The 17,821-nt window shown below is 36.2% G+C and overlaps 1 protein-coding gene across 1 annotated transcript in view; it reads left to right on the forward strand.

Moving 5' to 3' along the window:
- Positions 1-17,821, forward strand: part of MCU (mitochondrial calcium uniporter) — a 94,201-nt gene that overhangs the window by 71,815 nt on the left and 4,565 nt on the right. The window contains exons 2-6 of the mRNA XM_088144383.1: positions 5,250-5,319; positions 9,144-9,314; positions 10,558-10,662; positions 15,067-15,227; positions 16,612-16,815. Coding sequence (XP_088000509.1) covers positions 5,250-5,319; positions 9,144-9,314; positions 10,558-10,662; positions 15,067-15,227; positions 16,612-16,815 — 711 coding nt within the window. The remainder of the gene's footprint in view (positions 1-5,249; positions 5,320-9,143; positions 9,315-10,557; positions 10,663-15,066; positions 15,228-16,611; positions 16,816-17,821) is intronic.

Below are 17,821 nucleotides of genomic sequence, written 5' to 3' on the forward strand. Positions count from 1 at the left end.
GGAATTTATTTAAGTTTCAGCATATTTCTTTGTAGGAATATTAGTCTTCAGCATATCCACCATTTTTTTGGATATAAACCATAACACACTTTTGACATTTTCTGAACATTTCTGCAGTTGTGTTTGACTTACAGCACTGATCCCATTTGTTATCCTAGCATTTTATCCAATATTCATTTTATTTAAATCTTGAATAGATTCCCTCTCTGTGGCACTTTACATTTATCTTATATAGAAGTGAAATTATTAAAATTTAAACAGCACAAAACTAACTTTATATAAACTACGTATAAATTGTATGTGACCTGGACATCTTTAAAATTGAAACCCTTCAAAAGTAATAGTTGGATCCTGCCCCATCCCAAATATGTAATATTGGAAACTGAAGTGAGGGAATCAAAATGTCCTTTAATGCTTTTTTGGTTATCAAATATCTCCACTACATTAGTGCAACTTTTCACCTAATGTAACTTGTTTGGCAAGAAAACTTGGTAGGAAAATTATAATTCCAGTTGTGATTCTCTGTCCAAACTTTCTACTTGTCCTTAAACTTCACCTTAAAAGGCAAATTCTGGGTATTCAGAGACCAGGAGGAATCAAGCTATTGGAACAGACACACGAAGTAAGAGAACTGTAAACAAAAAGGATGGTTTGTAATATTGAAGAGACAGTTGCGAATTGAGAATATTTTGTATAATTCCTAGCTGAAGTAGAGAGCCTTATAAAATTATAAATCCTATAAATAGGATACAGGAGTCAGCATTTGGATGATCTGGAAAGACATTCTGTTGCCTAAATATTTAGGAATTGGAAGAAAATATGTACCCAAGCTGTGCTCTCATCTTGCTATTTCTGTGTTTGAAAAGGAGAGTGCTTATCTACTGAACATGTTATATGCATTTTCTATTCATATATACAATACATTGCATACATAAAGTTTTATCTGTGTACTCTCTGGCCTTAGAGCATTAGGCTAAGTTAGCACAATAAGGTAGACAACGTTAGATCTTTAGCAGCCAACAATATACAAGTGAGATGTTTTTCAGTATTTTCTTTCATATTCAGGACAAAAGCACTTTCTATATTCCATTATGCTCAGAGAAGTTATTCCAGCCTTCAGAACAAACAAATTACTTCCTGATAAAATTCAATGGAAATAGGAACTACATAATTTTTAACATCCTGATTGTATTGTGTTGGCTTTTAATATCTTAAATACTACCCTGAACTGATAATAATAGAAAAAAAATATCTTACTCTCTATCTTCAGAGTTATTTGCTGTTTAACTGAAATGAATTTAGTAATAATTGTTCAGGTTTTTTTTTATTTCTTAACCTCTACACATGGTTTGTTAAATTACCCCATATAACCTAATGACTACTACGCAATAAGACATAAACGCACGCACGCGTGCGCGCACACACATACACTGAACTGATGCATGGTTTTGCACACCATTTACTTGACAGCCAAAGATTGCTTGAGGAAAGCTTGGAGCAATCTCTAATGTCACTGGGATTACAGCCAACAGATTTTGAGGTACTGCTTGCCTGAGCCAAAAATGGATTTTTATTTCATAGTGCAGAGCTTGGAAGCAATTTTTTCTTTTCTGCCATAAGCAGCTAATTGGCTGAACTCTGGTTCAGCTGTAGCTGAATTCATTTTTGAGGACCTGCAACATTATGATATAAATATTTTTAATTTTCGTATGTACTGATCTTTGTCTACAAGTACTAGGGGGTGGAACCCTTTCAGAGGTTTGGCATTCAACTGACTGTGTGCCAGTGCTAGATTTTGTCCTAAAACAAGAAATTGGAGATGTGTAAAATTATTCCCATGTGGGATTTTAGAATATGTTCACTAAGTATTCTAAATATTAGAAGCAACTGCAATCAGCATGTACTGCTTGCAGTTACCCTACGTAACCATGTAAGTTGCTTTCACTCTAATAAGAATCTGAATATAAAGAGAAATTTAATTTGTTCTGAGCTAGGCCTAACTCATGGAAAATGTTCTATGGAAAGAATCTGTGGTTGGCTTGATACAAATGCAGCATTGTAGTGTGATGAATGCAAATATTAGTTTACAAAGTTCTTTAAAAAGCAGATTTGCATTCCGATTTGCAGTTAAGTTTTAATCATGCAGTAATTATTCAGTGCACAGCCATTGATGAAAAGTCAACAAGCAGCAAGGGAGGTGAAGATTCAGTACTTATTAACACTATGAGGAAGTACCTAATGCCTTGTTCAGAAAAGAAGGTGAGAGTCAGAACCACTTTGCAAATATAGCCCAAAACTACTAATCTAATGCCCCCCCCCCCCCATGATGTCCACATGTTCCCAATTAAGTCTTATTGCATAGTAGGACTTGTTGAACCACTTTGGAAGAAGAGATATCCCATTAGATATCCATATCTGTCTGCGGGTTGTGCATATCTTTAATATTTTTAATTCTAAAGAACATTTCATATAAAAACAGGTGTCAGTATAGTTATGCCTATATGAACTTAGGCAGAGAGTGAATTAATCTGGTCTATCTGACCCCAACAGGCCAACATACACAACTTAGAAGTTCTGCACTAGGCCAGATAACAACAGCAATACAGGGACAAAAGAGTACAATTAACAATATCAGAGGGTTCAACAGGAAAGTGTTCTTCTAAAAATACAGCAAGAAGGATGAAAGTTAATAAATTAGGGAGGTTTATAACTTGTTAAACCAAAGAATGGAAGCTGAAAAGCTCTTAGTAGGAGCTTCCTATAAAACATACCTTTTTACAAGTGAGAAGGTAGACATGCAAGATCTCTGCTGTTTTAAAACTGAAACACCCATTCAAAATGTTAGAAGGAAAATGTATTGTTCTAGATCTGGCTGGTAGTATAGGCATTATGTTCACTAATATATCAGAATAGCCATTATTATCTTTTTGGCATAGCAGGAGCTGTAACATTGAAGATATTACCCAAATGAATATGGACCATAGTGATTATGTTGTATTAGCCCACAAGACTCTGAGATTGTTTGTGGATTTTCTTGCATACTTATATGTATGCTATGCTGTGTATAGCTGTGTCTAAGTGCTCTTCAATATTCAAGCCTATGTAACTACACACTTACTCATCTATGAGTTCTCTGTAAGATGGGATGAACGAAAATGTTGGTCAACATGAAAATGCTGTAGAGATATTATACTGTACCTAATACATTGGGGAGAAAGACTGATTATTTGCTTTGTACTTTAGGGTCCTCTAAATTTTATTTATGTATTTATTTAAATTGATTGGCCACCCAACTCCAGTGGACTCTGGGCAGAGTACAAAACACAAAAACAGCAAGAAACATTAAATCAACAGGCAGCCCACACTAAAATACTTTGCTAACAAAACCCACAAAACAAAACAGGGGCCATTAAACAACCAACATCAACGCAGGCCTGGGACCACAGAAAGCCAGGTTTTCAAGGCTTTCTGGAACCCCTGGAGAGAAGGTGCCATCCTTATCTCTGGGGGGTGCTGTTCCAGAGGGTGGTTGGTCCCTGTATTAATACAAAATAGCAAGAGGATTTCACGTGACTGCTGTTAGTCCTAGAAAGCTTAATGCTGGCACATGCTACTAAACTGCTGAATTAGTGATCTACTCTCACAAACAGTAAAATATCTGATATTCAGATCCTATGCGGTTGCAGCTGCCGCTTTTCAAATTAGAGGACCTTGTATTTTTCAGTACTGAAATAGTATCTTCAGTCCACAGAATGGTGGATGGTCTTCCACAAAAAAGTATTTTTTCATAATGTTGGTGCTTGTTCTGAGTAAATATCAACTACTCTCTACCAAGTTTTTCTTGTTTCAGGTATACTAATATAGATGATCTTAACAAAATATAGATACTGTAGATTTCAGCACAACTTTAATATTTCTTTGAAGCTGTCCTGAAAAGCAAAGGTTTCATTAAGAATTGATTTAGAAATGAAAACTATATTGTTTTACTTGTAAATAAGCACTTTCAAAATAAGACTTATATTTGCCAAAGAATGTTTAAGTGTGCAATTGTAAGCTTTGTAGAATGGATCAGATTGCAGATTCTTAATACTTAAAGAGTTTGTGTGAAAGAAAAAAAAATATGCCAGCCTGATTTGCAACAAGCAGTTGTTTTTTTCTGCAAAACATACTGAGATTTATTAACAAGTCTTTGAGGGAGAGATTATTTGGTCAGTGTCTCCAATGAATGAAAACCTGTCTTGTTTAACAGATGTATATGCCTTTAAAGTGCAGCAAGCTTTAATTGGAATTATTTGCAAATTCTGTATCTTTGTGATGTGGTTTAATTAATTCAATAAATAAAAAAGGCAAATATGTACAGTTAATTCAGATTGAACAGTACTTCCAAGTATCCCTCTTAATCTTTCCTATTATAACTCTATTTTATCTGTATATATTTCCCCATTTCTCTTGTAAGTTTGCCTGCATAAAGTGTCCCACACTGACCAATGGGATTAGTTGTGCTGGCTGGGATTCCTGAATATGCTCACTCCTCATTTAGTGACTACCTCGGTTAATGGCAATTTGCAAATATAGTGGTAATAAATGGTAATAAAAAAATTCATTTTCTGACTAGTGCACACATTTATGACCAAATTTCGTGTGCTTGAAAACAACACACACTGGAATGAGAGCAACGCTGGCATAGCTGTACGAGAGAACTTTATCTGAATGAGATGGCAGCAACCAGTGATCTTCACAATGTCTCTCTCTCTCTCTCAGTCATATGTTCACTTAGTGACCATTTCACTTGGTTGTTGGAATGGAACGTGGTTCCTAAACGAGGAGTGGGTGTATATGATTCTAAATAATGATAGCCCATCCTGTTGGCGCAATATTCCCTTCTTGTTATGTCCAATATTATAAAATATTTCAGCCTATGGATGACCTGCCTCCGTTTGTAGCTTCAAATTCATCCCCATAGTACACTTAAAGATTTAATGTCTACCTAAGTTGACTTTTAACAATCCAACAATCAAAAATAAAAGGTATGAGAATTGGTTTAGGAGAATATCTACTTTAAATATCTACATTAAATTAAGAGAATATCTACATTAGAGTTTTTCATCCATCGTTAACCTGATTGACTGTCTTCCATGCAGTAGATGGTAGGAAGTGGCAAGATTAGTACCAGGGCATGGGCCATCTGAAACAACTGAGCATTTACTGTTTTAACAAGAAAGCTTAACGTGCTGTGCTCATTTTTCTAGGCGCACCAAAGGTTTCCTCCCTTGCAGACTATGAGAGTAGTCTATTGCAGTACTGTAGTGCCCTCTGACGGTGAGTACAATATATATAAATTGTTCATGAAGGGATTTTTCAGATGCTCAAGGATTTGGTTTTTAGTTTAATTAGTAATTGTGTTTTTAAAATGGAAAAAAAATGGAAAAGGAGATTACCTTAGAGCCAGTGCAGTTCTTAGTGTGATTTTAACCATTTTTCTGTTCAAAGACATGAATGAGGCATCTTGCTTGCTCTAGTCTTTCCACAATACTGAATTGCAAAATGCGGTGCATCATTTTTGGGGTCAGTTGTCATTTTGTTTCCCTTTGCATATTCTGCTTAGATAAGGATCTTTCTTCATGGCTATTCATGGCAAAAACAAATAATTCCTTTCCAAGATCTCGTCTTTGTAAGCTAATGGAGGGCTATTTCAAGCTTCTGCGTTTGTCTTGAAGGTCAGATTTCTTTTGCAGGCAGTCGGTGTCTCGTACCTGTGCTTTTTCCTCTCCTTCAAAAGCTAGCTTGTATATATTCTGTGCATTTATTATAGTTCTGTGTTCTTTCTCTTTTGCAAATACATCAGTTTATGCAGTTTTCACAACTGATGTTTTAAAACCTTTGCTTTATTATCTGCATCTCACATTGAATTTGAAATGCAAATGTGATCCCAAGCTGACAGATTTCAGCTTTCTCTACTGTATATTCACATCACCTACCATGCGTGACGAAAGAATATTGCTTGTGATTCTTACCCAAATTCCTTTAGTAGTATTTGCTTCTTAATACACCTGGATTTGTATTTAAGAATGGTTGTGGTTGCTCTCTCTGCATTTTTCTCCTACTGTCTGTCTGTGGCTCACCTGGTTGCAAAAAATAGTGCAAAACAATTCTAAGGGCAGCCTTGTACTATCAGAAATAGTAGTAAGACATGGAGTCTACAGCACCATGTTGTAGCAGATTAATAGCCACTGAATCTTTCATGAAAATATAAAATCCAAGTAAGAAAAAAAAGAACTTCATAGCTCTCTAAAAGAAGTCCTGGGCTGTGTAGACAAATTTCTGGTTTTTAATCTCTAAACATTGCTCAGTCTTTTGAATGTTATGAGATAAGGAGGATTATTGTGGGGAATTTAAAAATTCCGTTCCATTCTCTAAAAGGCATTTTGAGACATGCATGTTATTCTACCAAAAATATTTGAGAATAATCAGTGTCTAAAACTGTTTGTTTTTTAAAGCAGTATGTTAAAATGCTGAAGGGCTTAAAGAGAATACAATGTTTTAAAAATAAAATAGATTTGATATTTTATTGTAATGAATAGGTATTTGTCATTTAAAATACTAAAAACCATCATGCTGTCAAAATGAGAATTGTTCTTGGGGATTCCCTGTCACAGCGTTACTAGTAGTATATTAAAATTGGTTTGCTATCGCATGCAAACTTCAGGTTTCCCAGATGGGCCATAAAACCAGTGACTAGATCGCTGATGAATTTCTAGTGGTGTGTCTGAACAACTGCCTGCTTTGCTAAAAGGCTGGAAATGAGCATTTACTACATTTTTATATAGCTCAATTTAAACTATTTGTAATTTGGACAGGTACTTTTTGTGATATTTCCCTTAGAGGAATATATATGTAAAACAGAAGAGTTATGCATATTTAAGCTGGAGGAATAGGAGGCATAAAGTTATTGCTTTTTCTTTGGATTTTTATTTTATTTTATTATTATTATTATTGGTAAGCAAGTTAGTTAGCTTTAGGATAATTTTTTCTTTGAGAACTCAACAGGTACGATAAGGTACAATAATTGAAGTGTTAGTTCAATATCAATTTATTCTGATTTTCAGAAAAAAATAATCTGGGAAACATCCATCCATTGCATAGGATACTATGTAGGTTAGAAGTCAAGATATAGTTTCTCAGGATAAAAAATTAGTAAGGGGTCCTAGCATTCTACTGTCTCTGCAGAAAAAAAGTATAGTTCAAACAGAAAACTTACTTTTTTAGAAGCAAAAGATAATTAGAAGGAGTAGATTTTTCAGTTCATCAAGGGAAGGCACTGGCCACAAATTTTATGTAGCCATATTTTCTTATGTAATCAAATTGTTCCACTTGTTTCAGATTATGAATGATGGGTGCTACTGCTAATGCAAATGACATTGCCTAAATTCAAGAGAGAAAATATTGGCAGAATTAGAAGAACTGTGAGATTGCAGAAATACTGTATATTTAAAACCTTTAAACACATAACCAAAGGATAAAATGGCCTGTGGGTATTTACATGTTGAACAGGAAAGGAAGAAGAAATATTGCATGAAGTTCTAGAAAATGTCATGTGTAGCAGCCAGTCATTCCTCCAAGTATTTGAAGCTATTGATCAGGCCTGGCTCAGCCTTCTTTTTTTCAAAGGCATGGCTTGTGCTCTATTTATCTCTCTGCTAAACCTAACTGGCTCACAGATGCTGAGGACTAACTTTCCATAGGGAATATCCTAGAGATAACCCTTTGAAACCACAGGTTGCATCATCTTATCAACATGCAAAATATTATTTCAATTGTTTTATTGATTCAAGACTGCATTTTGCCTTGCCAAGAATGAGAAAGGATGGAAAAGCAAGATGACTGAGGAAATATGCAAGTTTAAGACCTAGATTTCTAATATAAAGTGGTGGTGGGTTGTTGCATCATAACCAGCACATCTAACACAGATGGTGGGAGGGCAACCTTAACTCCCTCTGAAGCAATGGGCTAAATATGGTGATGTCCTACAGCTCTGTTCTCCAATAACTTGGTGCTATTCTTCCCCATTTCATGGACCACATCTGTTACCTAAAGCAGTCATCTCATTCTGACCTGCATATAAAACTCTGTGGTTACTTATAGTACATTGCAAGGTGTGGACCACAGAAGACTTGTATATTATGTAGTATCTAGCCCTACTTTTACAGCAGTTAGAATGTGCTGCTGAAATTGGACAACAAAACTGGTTTTTTTTCCAATTTGGGAGTCAAATAATGCATTAAGCTTTACACACACACACACACACATCCCTTAAAAGCTATCCAGATCCCAAATGTCTGACATTTCAGCCCTACCTCTATATGTGTGTCAGCCCCACTAGGTAGACCAGACCAAGAAATCAATTCCACAGGAAGGCTAAAACTACTTTTATTGAGATTGGCTGTAATACCAGAATCTTGCAAATCTGATTATGTTGTACTTCCTCTTCTTTCCTGAAATTCAGTGAATTAGGGAGGTGTCTGTCTGAGCCACTTTCAAACATTATCTGGATGTTCTGGACTTCAAAAAATGTTTTACTCCTTGTTGCCGTAGCAGTGGAGCTTGCATATCTCCATCAAGGTCATCTTCTTTACAGTCTATAATGTGGCTTCAAACATTTTAAAAATTAAACCATTTCCCCCAAATACAAAATGAGAAATTCAATTTCTATATTCAATGGGATATAAAATTGATCTTTGCTATGATCTCACCCTTCTGGGACATGGATAACATTTATTTTGAACCAAGTAGTTACTGTTTCGTGACCTATGTTCAGAAACTATTGTTACATGAAAAACCCATTTTCCTAGGCAGCACTTAAGGCTGATTTATTTATTTATCCACATAGAAAAAAGATCAGAGCAATACCTAGCTATCTTCAAAAAGAATAGTGCTTGCCTTAGAAATCATAGAAGTATAAAGTTGGAAAGGCCCTCAAGAAACCTTGCCCAGCCCACTGCAATGTGCAGCAAAACCAATTAAACTATCCATGAGAGGACACCTAGTTATGTGAATATGTTCCTTTTGTCTGTAGGCTTCAACTTAGCACCATTTTAACATGTCTTTCTGAATCTGTTTCATTTGTCCATGGTTATCCTTCTTAGACGTTACAGTGGTTTACCAAAACGGGTTACCGGTGATATCTTTGAGTCTTCCTTCTCGTCGTGAACGCTGCCAGTTTACACTTAAGCCTCTCTCAGATTCCGTCGGAGTATTCTTACAGCAACTCCAGGCAGAGGACCGGGGAATCGATCGAGTTGCAGTTTATTCACCAGGTACTATTGAGCATTACTGGAGGAATCCAATGAACTCCTTCAGCATTACATTAGATCAGCGTGCTGGCTGGGGAATTCTGGGTGATGAAGTACACAGTCTTCAAGCTGCCAAGGTTGAGAAACACTGCTTTAGATTCTGCTGTTCCTTTCTATATTTACAACATACCCTTTGTTTTGGTAATAAATTTACACTAAATGACTTTTCAGTTCAGTTTTTCACTAAATGACTTGTAAATCTAGATAAAAAGAAAGCTTTCCAATAGAAAATGTTGACCTTTGGCAAAAAATAGGGATAGATAGAATGTTTAAGCTTATTTAATAAAAGATATTTTTGAGGTCTCATTTTTTACATTGGTTAACCATTGTTTCTATTGGTTATCTTTTGTTTCTTGGTGAACAATAGAATTGCTGTAATTTAGATGGCTTTCTAGCTGAGATGATGAAACTGTTGCTGTTCGTGAATTATTTATACTCAGTGCTACTGATGTAGCTATATTTCACTTTTTTTGTTGAGGTTTTTTGTGTTACATTGTGCTAAATCTGTAGAGGTTGGTGTTGTGCAAGAATAGCCACTTGGTTTTTGGAGAAAGAAAAATAGTATGAAGCTTTTTGGCCTACTGTTTGTTACAAACAAACTGAAGTTCCGAAGAAGAAAATGTTAATTACCAAGTTGTAGTTACCACCTAAAATATGAAATAGAAAGTCTTAATTATATCTAACACGTTCTCTCTGTGTTATAACGTGTGTTGGCCAAATGTTTGTCAGTGGATGAGGATAAAAGCAGAAGAGAAGTGGACAAAAGATGTTAAAACAGTCTCCCCATTTGCCATTTCTTGCTTGCAATAAGTATCCATCAGGAAACATCTCTTCTCCTCAAGTCTGTTTCTGGTCTTAGGGCTCCACTGGGAAAAGCATTTGAAAGTAGAAAGTTGTTTGCAACTAAAAAGGTAGAAATAGGTTCCTACCACTATTATGTCACTTTAAATCTATAGCCACTTATTTTGGTTTATATATTTGGTAATGAACTGTTTTTTCATACACAGCTCTGCTTCTATCAGGTGGAATTACAAAAGAATAGCTTAGATTCTGAGATATTGAGATTATATCTTGGAAACATTAAAGTGTAGTTTCAAATCATTTCTCTAATGTAGAATATGCTAATTTGCAATGGAACACTGCTGGAATATGAATGTTAATAAGTCATATCTAGCTCTTAATACATCTGTTCCTGTTTTCCTTTCAGATGGGACACGAGTAGCAGCTTCCACAAGCATAGATCTCCTACTCCTTGATGATTTCAAACTAGTAATTAATGACTTGAGTTACCATGTTCGTCCACCAAAGAGAGGTAACAGCTTCATGCAATTGGGATATATTTCCAGAAGTCATTTGCAGAAAAATCCTCCATCTAGTAATTAAAAATATAATTTCATTTCCATTTGGAAAGTTGCATCTTCGGCAAAGTAGTGCATTCAGAATTCTGCATAAATATGCTATTGCTGACCATCATGAACATCCATGCTACATCTCCAAGCCTTGAGAACAATGCTCTAATATCCTGTTTAGTTGTGTGTTCTCTGTGTGTTGGCTGACACTTTTTTCCTATATACTCATACATTCTTCTTTCATTCTACTTTTCCTTGATTAAAGAATAATAGAATTCCATTTTCCATAAGAAAGACTTTATATTGAAAACGTTGCAGGGAATCTGGTAAAAAGAACCCACACTCTTGAAGGCAGACTACTGATTACCTACTTATGATCATTTGATAAGAGAATGATTCTAGTGGGGGATCCTATCACTAAGATACTATATAATTGAAATAGTGGCAGATGAATGGACTTCATGGTGATTTAAGTTATAGCTGCAAAGATTGCAAGCCCCATAAGCTAGTTAACTTACTAAGGAATATTTTATCAGAACTGGTAGTTGTGAGATATGTGAACTTGTACTCCAAAAGCAGCAGTAGAGCCCGGCTCATAGACCAAAAGTGTTTCTTCACATTCTCTGAGTTGCCTTACAAGCTTCCTGAAAAGTCAATCTTGAAGGACAGAGGTTAGAGATGGAATGAAATTTAGCCTGAGAATCAATGGGAAAATGGAGGCATCTCTTCCTGAACTGAAATTCCTTTTACTTGTATTTAATATGTTTGGAACCAAAACAGAAATAATAATGAACGTGGATACTTTTTTAAAAGAAAACATCCTGTTGCCAGACAAGATCACTAGAGCAAATTATAAGATTATATTAAGACTGTGAGCTTCTATGCCATGATAATGATTGGGATTTCAGATATGAACTGATAACTGCAAGCAGCATCCATTTATCACCTGCTAAAATCCTGGGTCCTAATTATTCTGGAAGTCAGTTGAGATAAACCTGAATGAGAAACTGAATGAAAAATTGAAAGATGTTTTGTGCTATAAAGTGACTTCTACTTTTGAGAAAAGGAGCTGTTGCAAAACACCTTCAATCCGATGAAGTAGAAGAGATAATATTGTTCTGTAAAGGCTGTCTGTTTTAAAGGTGGCTATAATGCATGACTATCAGAAAGACTTCCCTTGTTTGGCTTTATGCTGTAATTGTTTTCCGTACCCAAGTTGTTTCAAAGCACTAGGGTTCTTCATTTTTAGTATAACTGAAGTATGTTCTTAGGATCTTTTTGTGGTAAAAAAAAGGGGGGGCTTGTTCTTTCAGACTGATATGCTTGCTTGCTTGATTTTGTTTATTTATGTATTTATTTAGGGGATTTATATGGTCATCCATCATAAATGCATAAACCTAGGAGGCTAACAACAATTCACAAAAAACGTAAAATAAAACCTCAAAACATAATCTAAATTAAATAAAAATAACTATAATACAGTGATACAATAGTCAATGCATCATAAAAACCATTTAGTTTAATTTGTAATCATAATAAGAAATTAAAATTAATCTGCTGGGCTTAAGTAGTATTTTGGCCAGTGCCTGGGGCAAGAGTTAGGTCTTCGCAGCCTTCTGGAAGGCCAAGAGGGTCAAGGATCTCTGTATCTTGGGGAGGCTGTTCCATGCTACTTTTCTCTTCACAATGAACAGTCAGTGTCACATTTTCAAGTAAATGCAAAAGATAAAAACAAAGGGCTTTTTAACTGACTTTGTCATTTGTTATTTATGTAAAGATACATCTTTTAAGCAAAGATAGATTTCCTTACCCATAGGAGTAGCTTAAATAGACTTTTAAGGCTGCCTTGTACATACTTCATATACAAAGATACAATTTCTGTTCAGTAAAACGTGCATAACAGGAAGCATGAAAGCTCAAACAAATTGCGTTGAGCCCTGGTGTATAAAGATAAAGTTAAGCAATATTAGCTTGGATCAAAGTCTTACAACTGTAGCCTTCTGGGGACTCTTTAGTTCAGATACATAACAGGAAAAAAATCTACTTGAAATGACTGGAATGTGTGCTCACTCAAACTTTTCTTATGGTGGGTAGCTTGTCCTGTCCATTGTGAACTTAAGCACATCTTATCTTATGTGGTTGTTTTTCTTTCTCATATCAGAAGTTCTTGTATGAATCAGATGGGGCAGTAGCTCTACATTCATAGTTCTTTAGAATATTACTTCTCTCAAAAGTCCTCCATTTCTTCTCCCACCCTTAAACTTCCTGCAATGTGAGCCAAAAATTTTGGGCATACTCCTGATGTCGCCTAATGACCTTCACGTAGGGCCCATCTCTGGATTATATTTTGGTTTTATGTTCTAATTTTATCATTACATGAAGCAAGACATGAGTGATTTCATACATGCTCTGTTTTATGTTGCTTTGGTTTTGTAAACGGGTGAAACTTGGCTGCTTTTATATACCCTTATAAACCTTAATGTATTAAGAGGGAAATGAAATGTGAAATAGGGTGGGATTGAATGCTAAATAGATGGAGAAATCAGCCAAGAGTGATATAGGCTACAAGTACTCTGGCAGGTGCTTACATTTGTGGAGGAGGCTACATTTTCATTGTGTTTACTCCAAAGTAATTTGAGAAGGTTGTTCAGAAAAAAGGCCACTGCTTTGCTCTGAGGGCTCCATATGCATGGTTTTATAAGGGGAGGGGAGGAAGATCCCGCTCAAGTTTTATTTCAGATTCCAGTGTTGATATTTTCCTTTGATCCACAGATCTTTGCATGCAAAGATCATGTTGTTTGAACATAGTTGCATGCATACAATTTATCTATGATTTATTTGTTAATCATCCTTTTACCCCGCCATAATCAAAATGACTCTCAGTGTCCTCCATAGATTATTTTTAAAGATGAAAACTTCATCAGAATGCACAGAAGTGTAATGTGTTTCATACTGCCTGTCTTTAATAATCCTGCCTGTAGAACCACATAAGTGTGACATTTCCTAGTCCTTATGGAACAGGGGTGCTTTTCTGCTGGCATGGAAAATTCAAAACCAGATCTGTTTCCTAAGAGATGTAGTGCTACCTGATTCTGGAAAGAAAAGTTTAATTATATGTGGCAATTGCATTGCTTCTTTGACATTCTGAAACATATTCATATGAAAATATTTTATATCATAAGCAAACTTATTGTTTATATTTAAAAGATTAGAGCTTGCAAGTCTTGGCCTGTTTCAGATGTTGTGTTCTCTTGATTTATAAGCATTACCAGCTATTATATAACTTCTGAAATGATGTCTGGTTAACTTGGTTTCTTCTGTAGATTTCAATTAAAATTAACTAAGGCATGCTAAGCCTGAAAACTGTGTACTGAAATTTACTGCATGCAAGGTTCTATATATTTCGGTTTGTCTTGACAGCATTTATTCTAACTTCATTTCAAACTAGAAATTCGGTGTATGGGTCTTAATGACCTGAATTAACATATTTTGTCATTTTTTAATATTTACCAACCTATAAATAGAAATCATAAGACAAAATAATTATTGATTGCATCGAATGTGAACTATAAGAAAGCAAGGGTGGACTTCACTGCTCAGTTATATGTCGACTTCTAAGTGCATCCTCTGTTTTATACTGAGATATTTTATTCCAGTTGATAATGCAAATTTTGAAAATATCTCCTGTAAGTCAAACTTGACATGATAAGCACATGGAGACGTGGCAATAATACAAAAGTGGATTGTTAGTGCCTTCTGAAATGCTTTTTTGACTTCCCAATCCAACCTACAACCCTGGAGATTTTCCATCCAAGTACAATTTCCACGTAGTCATGCATTCCTTATTTATAGTACTATTATAGCTATCTGTTGTTCACTGATAGAGTCCAACAAGCTAATTAATGTTAAATACCAAGACCTAACATTATCAAAGCTTGTAATTTACTGTTTACATTTCTTTCTTTTTTTTAAATGTTGCAAAACTGGTATGTACTCAGGTGACTTTGAGTTATTTGCCGTAGAAGGGACTTTTAGCTTAACAGATAAAAAATAAAGGCAATGTTAAGGTATGGCCCAACAGTGAAATTATAGTTTTGATACTGAATTTTAAATGGAATTCCTGGCTTTCCTGTTTTGTAATTTGCCAGTCCAGCATAGAAGCTTTTTCTTGATTTTTATCACAGGAGAGGCAAGTATAAGCCAAATTCTTATACTGGAACAGGGTGTGATTGTTTTAAAACTTCTCAGAACATGAGTTGCCATGGTACGCATTAAGTCATCCAAATAATTCCATCCTCTATGTTATTTGATTTTGTAAATTTCAGTCCTATGGAAGAACTGTATCAGAATCTGTCTTTTTTTTTTAGATCTCTTAAGCCATGAAGATGCCACCACGTTGAATGATGTGAAGACCCTGGTTCAGCAGTTATATACCACACTATGTATTGAAGAACACCAGCTGAATAAAGAGAAGGAATTGATTGGGAGGTTAGAAGACCTCAAGCAGCAATTGGCACCCCTGGAGAAAGTGAGGGCACTGAGATTTGTTTCAGTTGGCTTGACAGCTAAACCCAGAACCTGTATTGTACATTAATAGCTTTAGCAACCTTATCAGATCTTTGCAAAAGATGGAAAAGAAGATACTCATTCACTTCTTTTTCACATGTAAAATTATTTCTTGGACTAATATTCAAGTTGTTAAGGAATATCTATTACGCATTCCAATAATTGACTTAAAGATCATATCAAGGAAACATAAACTACCACAAAAATCTTCTGACCCCCATGCAGCCAATGTTTACAGGTGATTGGCAGATATTCTTGAACCAACTCTTCCGACTGCAACACATTGAGACTTATCTAATGAATTGGCTACAGCTGGGTTTATCCATTTTTACTGAAAAAGCAGTAAAGGGAGGGGGGAGGAACATGAGTTGCTGTAAAGCACTGTTTCCCCAGTTTATTCAATCTTGGTTTGGTGTCCTCAGCTAAGTATCAGGCTCTCAGGTGCACATGCACAAACACACGCACTCCTCTTGTGTCTGTACTGGCTTTGCTCATCAGTCTTTATCAAGTTTGCTAAACCACTCTGTTCAATACTGTTCAATATAAGGAATGATGTTAATGTCTGTTTAGTCATCAGGATCTGAAACCCCTGTTTTGAACGTCAGGGTTAAACCATAGTTCCTGGTTTTGGACTAAGCAAGATTGGTGCATAAGAGTGATCTAAATGCACCATGGAAAAGGAATGGGAAATTGGGGTTGGCTGTGCTTTCAAAAAATGAAAAGGCTTGTGACATGTAGAAATGCCAAATCCAGACCAAGAACAAGTGCTGGCTGAACTTTCTATTTATAACTAGTAGCCTTCCTTCCAACCAGAACCTTTTGGCTGACTCCTTTTACCACAAGTAACAGAAGAATCCTGGCTCCTACTCGGAGACTGGCCCAAGAGGGATTATGATGGGGGAGGAACTCTATTCCACTGTTGGAGAAGAGGCCTCTGTTATGCCAGTGGAATGGTCCGTGGGAAGCCAGTGATGTTTTTGCCAGTAATAGATCCTGAAGGTAGACATTCCAAGGACATGATGGAGTACTCCCTCCTCAGGTTTATCTGTAAGCATTCCCTTCTTTCTGTAAAAATTGGAAGCGGGGGCATCTTAATTTGAACTATTTTATTTTAAAATGAGAAGGACCATATTAGGGCACTGTTGTTAAGCAGAAACAAATGCTAACTACACAAAAAGAATGGACAGTTGGTCATTCTACATTTGAATGATCAGTCCTTTAGTCCCCTGTCAAAAATATCGACGTTAAAAGCACATCTGAATAGGCAATGCTTAGGTTATGTTTTGACTTCTTTAAAAAAGCAACTCCTCAATGCTGTACAAGTTCTGAACAATGTTCTTTTGTAGGTTAGGATGGAAATCTGCAGAAAAGCAGAGAAGAGGACCACCTGGCTACTCTGGGGCGGGCTGGCTTACATGGCAACCCAATTTGGAATTTTGGCTCGGCTCACCTGGTGGGAATATTCTTGGGACATTATGGAGCCAGTCACATACTTCATCACATATGGCAGCGCCATGGCAATGTATGCATACTTCGTAGTAACACGTCAGGTAAGATTTACTTTGCATTTAATTCAATTCTGTAGGGAATTCTTTGGGGGAAAAAAAAGAAGTTGCATAATTTATGTCAAGCCTGGGCAAAATGATATAGCTTCACTTCAACAGAGAGATGTGCATTGTGGAGCTGACGTGATTCTCTCTGCCAAGGAAGGCCAAAGAACAATCTGTGGCACTTCAAAGACCTGCCCTCCAGTTTTAGTTTGCCAAAGCTGGCTACTCAGAAAATGTTTGGGCAGAAGGGTAAAAGGAGCCTTCTCTCACCACACTGACCTGAAGAGGTTTGAAGTGATGCTTCAAGATGAACTGCATCACCTCCTCTACATCTTCTCCTTCAGTATTTACTGAAAAAGTCTCCTCTCCCCCTATGGGAGCCCCCTCTCATAATGTTAATGCTGCAGAACAAGACTCAAAGAGGCTGCAAAGCAGAAAAATGCAAATAATCTGGTTGCTTCAACTCACCCTTAGAAGTGGGTGGGGCAGGGGAAGCATGTTGTTTCAAAAAACAATTATGAGAGGGTGCTTCACTTGAACCTTTGTCAGAGAAAAGAGTCACTCAAAGCTTTGCATAGCCCTAGTACATAAACTTGTGTGAACTGGTCTTTAAGGTTCTAATTTTGTATTTTAGCTAATACTCTCTGGTAACGATCTGTACTTCCTTTGGGACTTCTATGTGTTTTTTCCTACTGCTGCACTGAACCACAAAAGCTCCTTGAATAGGCAAAGAATATACTGAAGCTAAAGGATGAGTGTATGGGGAATCCTTCTCAAGTTATTACAGGTCACTTTCAGACTTCTGTCTAAATTTATAGGGTCATTTATGTTATCTTTTTAAAAATGTAGGCCAGGAACTATGTTCTCCAAATCCATTGCAGAGATGTGTTTAGAATATTTGCATTTTGTATCTTAACCCCAGTGGAATGCAGATCAGTGGTAGGGGGACCTGCCATCTGGTTGCCATCACACAGCTCCCTCTTATTATCCTGCTGCTAGTGGTGCC

The sequence above is a fragment of the Python bivittatus genome, unplaced genomic scaffold (assembly GCF_059951505.1).
Source record: "Python bivittatus isolate LINGU-HERP-01145 unplaced genomic scaffold, Pbiv_v1 ctg000400_np1212, whole genome shotgun sequence".
In the NCBI taxonomy this organism is placed as follows: Eukaryota; Metazoa; Chordata; class Lepidosauria; order Squamata; family Pythonidae; genus Python; species Python bivittatus.